General features: G+C 38.9%; 1 protein-coding gene across 1 annotated transcript; it reads right to left on the bottom strand.

Annotated features, from left to right (window-relative positions):
- Positions 1-2,741: 2,741 nt before the first annotated feature.
- On the bottom strand, positions 2,742-4,503 carry LOC137253672 (glutaminyl-peptide cyclotransferase-like). Its single transcript, XM_067791038.1, has 2 exons — positions 4,305-4,503; positions 2,742-3,790 (listed from the first exon to the last, which is right to left on the bottom strand). The coding sequence occupies exons 1-2, from the start codon at positions 4,404-4,406 to the stop codon at positions 2,879-2,881; spliced, it is 1,014 nt and encodes a 337-aa protein (XP_067647139.1). The 5' UTR covers positions 4,407-4,503; the 3' UTR covers positions 2,742-2,878.
- Positions 4,504-4,792: the final 289 nt, after the last annotated feature.

A 4,792-nucleotide genomic window follows, 5' to 3' on the forward strand; every position in this document is an offset into this window, starting at 1 on the left:
TTCCGGCCTCCATGGCACCAACGCACGCAGTGCGCTTGACTTTTTGCAGGCTGGTGAGATTTTAGCTCTTACTTAGAGCTTCCTACCAGACTATGGAACCATTGGTAAGCACCGGTCGCACCACCGCCTCGTACATCCAAAATACCATGCTTGGCTTGCGTCCCCGTTTCTTACCAATCATTGATTTGCAGGCATAGAAGGCGATGCAGGCCTTCCGTACCCGCTCTTCGATGCATACTTTCCAATTCAACGTGCAGTCAATTGTTAGTCCCAGATACTTGGTACTCGATGACAGGGTTAGTTGCTGGCCGTTTAAGAATGGTGGTCTGAAGGCAGGTGGCTTGTACTTACTCGTGAATAGAAACAGGTGCGTCTTGTCGGGATTCAACCTAAGGCCACATCCCTGTGCCCACCTGCTGAGTTTATCCAAGGCCCTTTCCATGATTTCACTCATTACGGAGGGGAAAGGACCAGAGACCACGATCGCCACGTCGTCGGCATACGCCACGATCTTAACCCCCCCTGCGATAAGTTTTCATAGGATTTCATTTACGGTGATCAATCAAAGCAGAGGTGAAAGCACCCACCCCCCTTGTGGTGTGCCTATGCATTCCTGCTTGCCAACACTAGCTACGCCTAGCTCTGCTGTTATTTTGCTGTTGCGAAGCAGGGTTGAAATCCAAAGCCGTAGTGGCTCTTCAACCCCTGCCCTACCGAGAGCAGCTTCAATTGCTTCGGTTCTGGCTGATATTAAGACTCTTGATAAAAATTTGAAAAAAAAAAATTTAAATGGACGTGGCCCTGCCCACTTGTCAATTTTACAAATATTGTTAATCATAAAACAAAAATTGTTAAACCGATCGTAACAAAATTCCGCAGAGAGGTTGCCTTTACTATAAGGAAGACTTTGAAGAAAAATTAACGAAATCGTTAAGGACCACGCCCACGATAAAAGATTTTTAAAAGGGTCGTGCACGAATAAGCTAAGCTATATCTTTGCAAAAAAGATCTTTATAACAACGGTATTTCATTTTCCAAGTGGATATATAACAATAAATAACAAAAAAAAATTCAAATTTAAAAAATGGGCGTGACACCGCCCCTTTTCTGACTAAGCAATTTCCTATGTTTCGGGAGCCATAACTCGAAGAAAATTTTGTTCAGAATAGAACCATATGTATATGTATTATTGAGCAGCCTTGTAACACTATTAAGCACACAAAACAAACAACAACAGCATTTCAAGTGCACAGCTGGGTATGTATTGTTAGGTTTCATCCGAACTTAAGACTTCCTTACTTGTTATCTTTAATATTGATAAAAAGATTGAAGGTATATTGATGCAATGCAACTCTGCTCTTCCTGTTGTCCTTCAGTGCACTCCATTCGACTGCCTTAATTTACTGCCTTTCACTATATTTCGCAACATTAGCCATCACTCCGTCGTAAATATCCTGAGCCAGATAAATAATTTTGCACGTAAATGTAACAACAACGATTTTAGCCCGATAAATTCAGATAGATGTTCAATTTAGGAGCCAGATAATTTGTTTATTTCGTGTTTTTAGTTTGACAACGCTGCCTTTTATAAACCTATTATAAACTTGCTTGGCCTCTATCGTATGATATGATGAAACACAATGGTGACATCTGCCTATCACAACTCATGTGTACAAAAATATCACGACCTCTGCTTCTCAAGTCTCCCAATAATCCAGAGCATTCCCGTGAGCATGGAGCGTGATACGGAGCTAGGAAACTCACTGGATGATGGCTTATATTTCCGTTGAAATATAAATAATAGGGGATTTGTAGCTTCCAACAAATGTACGGAAAACAAAATCGATTTAAATTATAGTCAAAAAACCAGGAGTAACTTAACAATAATTAAGCGCCAAACGTGTAACTTGTCAACTTCATGAACAACTTCAAATCTGGAGCTGTTTTCCAAGAGCGGATTTTCTGAACGATTTTTCTACATTCAATAATCGTTCCAAAGCGAAGATTAAGGAAAAGCATGGGCACGCGCCTTGATTGCAGAAGAATGTTGCATGTAACATCGGAGATACTAGGACGACGATGACTATCTCATCAGCCTCTGTCGATATTGTGCAAGCTTAGTTATTCTTCAGCACTAATGTAAACAATAAGGCCCAGGAAAGGTGCTGCTTCGACGAGATTGGTTTATAATGATAAAGTTTGATTTCAGGGATATTGAAGGGGTGAGTTATATAGTTCCATGAGGAACTTGGCCGCCAGTCAATGGAACAGGATTCACCAAGGGTAGGTAAGGTCTACAATTGGAGAAGTTATAAATTTCGATGGGAACCTCTTGAAAGTGTTGTGCTACACAACCTCTTTAACCCAGGGTCCTTTGCCGGATATGGATCAGTTACATTCCGGTAACAAGTACACTTAAGGTACCAGCCCGATCATCTGGGGAAACTTTAATATGACCACGTTCAATATTCTAGGTCAAGTCAACCCCCCCTCCGCCCCCGCGCGGCATATATGTATCTCTAGGAGATGTTTTCCTTCCAATTGGTAGGGTGCTGTTTGATGTAAGTTGTACCGTAATTTACCTACAAAGGATCTTCGGTATGGTGCGCTCAGCACACTACCTCTATACCAGGGTTGCCGCTAAAACAATAACATTTATATTCATGTCCCAGGGGGATTTTTTTTTGGAGACTCTTTTTCTTCAAAACTTTTGTGTTCAGCAAGAATATTTATTATTTATTTATGGCTACATATTCTCATCACTTCATTTATAAAAATTGAAATAGGTTTATCAAGCTATTATTATTGCAAATTCGTATGGCAATGGTGTTTTGAAAAATATTATACACCTTTACTGTTTGTTCTGTGTATTATATATTCAGTTAATTATACCGCTGTACAGGTATTCCATTATAAATAAACGTATTATACGCGATATATCTTCCGTAACAAAATAATCAATATTTGACCCGTTATCTTCTTCAGTATGCCATTCGCGTGGGCGAATCTTTGGTGTTAGATGCAATATTGGTACTTTCTGTTGTAGGAATGGTTCATGATCACCCTCAATATGATGAGAACGTATTGGATTAGTTTCAAAGTAGCGCCTTGGATTTGAGCAACCTAACATTTTGGAATTTGACAAGCGCCCTTGCAACGCAATAAAACGTGAAAACCATGCTTCAGTATTTGCAAAGAAACTATTCAATGTCGTATCGGCTGAACCAATCTTATCCAGTGTTACTAATATATCCAATTTATTTAAAGTACCATCCTTTGTCCAACGGTTAACTAAATTACGAGCCCCATAAAGGCCATTGGACTCCGCCACGATAGACTCTTTACCATCAAAGAAAATAAACATTAAACTGAGTTCTGTTTTACGAAACGGTTCAAGCGCTGCCTGTAAAACGTGCGCCATATTAAGTAGCATAGCGCATGGTACTGCGTGTATAGCGCCTACAAATATATTATATTTAAAATATTGACTATCATAATGGCAGGTTAGCACTAGAAACCGTTTCGCATCTGGATTAAGTTTTGCAATTATGTTATGAAATTGTACTTTTTTCAAAATAGGCACTGTCTCACGAAATGTATCATACTCAACAGACCATTCCATCTGATGTAAATTATCTCTGATGTACTCGCGTACTCGCGTATGCCCGCCTGTGCCAACCACACGTGTTATAAGCATATTTTTCACTGCATTACGTAAATGATCCACGTCTTTAAGTTTTCCATATTTTGAGAATTCTTTTTCAGGTAGCTCGTAAACAGGATGCTTCCTCTTTAAGTAAATATTTTAGTTAGGCAGTGTACTAATTTAAACGGTAATAGTCTAGAACAAGGGTCGACTGCTAGTACGGAAAATAAAAATTTTAAGTCGTCCAAAAGATATTAACGAAGAACCGAAAAACGACCCTAAGTGGTGGGATCCATAATGTTTTTGCGCAGAACACCTTTCTGCGTTGGCGGCCTTCGGCAGCGCTAATAAAAATTACCCTGTCCGGTTCACCAATGAGGTGGGATCAAAATTAAATGCGTGCAAAATCCGTTTGTACACAACATTTTTTTTAGTGCACAACATTACAAAACCACATGAAAATTTCCAGCTTCAGCTGCAAATGTCTCCGGACAGAGATACAATTTTTATTTTCCGCCTTTGGATTATTTTTGCCGAGATTAATATGCGTCTTTTAACACCTCTCTCGATATTAGCAGTCGACCCCTATTCTAGACTTTTACCAAAGTCTCATGCAACATATTTCATAAAGTAGCGTTCTTATTTCATTGATTATTACCTTACAGTCGAGTCCCACAGGATATTCAACACACAAATGCTGTTTAACACATACACTGATGATTAGTATGAAGAAGGTGATAAAATTTGAGCTGCTTGCCATATTAAAGCTAATGTTTCTTAAATAGTTTTAAGTACTTATGGCACAGTTTAAAATGGTTAACTAAACTTGCTTTTTTCTTTTATTATATCAAGGTAGATATTTGCCCCGCAGAAGCGACAAGTCGTTTGTCTAGACATTTTTTTAGTTTTCATTTTTATAACGTGTTTTTCTTCGTGTTATTCACATGCCTGTTTATTTTTTAGTATTCGTATGCATATTGCTTGTTTGATTTGGTGTGGTTTTTTATGTTGATAGCTACGTATGTTCTTCTTTAAAACCGCTCATAGAGTACCACGTATCCGCAATAATACTGTTTGCTTACTATATCAAATATTTTTGGTAATTAAAATTGTTCGTGCCTAGCATAGATTGGTGGCCGGTGCAGC

The sequence above is a fragment of the Eurosta solidaginis genome, chromosome 5 (genome assembly GCF_040869045.1).
Source record: "Eurosta solidaginis isolate ZX-2024a chromosome 5, ASM4086904v1, whole genome shotgun sequence".
Lineage (NCBI taxonomy): Eukaryota > Metazoa > Arthropoda > Insecta > Diptera > Tephritidae > Eurosta > Eurosta solidaginis.

What these genes read in the sequence shown, in the direction of transcription:
- LOC137253672 (XM_067791038.1), bottom strand. Translation starts at nt 4,406, where the DNA reads ATGGCAAGCAGCTCAAATTTTATCACCTTCTTCATACTAATCATCAGT. An exon ending in CTGTGGGACTCGACTGTAAG is followed by an intron (nt 3,791 to 4,304) that starts GTAATAATCAAT and finishes ATTTACTTAAAG; the next exon opens with AGGAAGCATCCTGTTTACGA.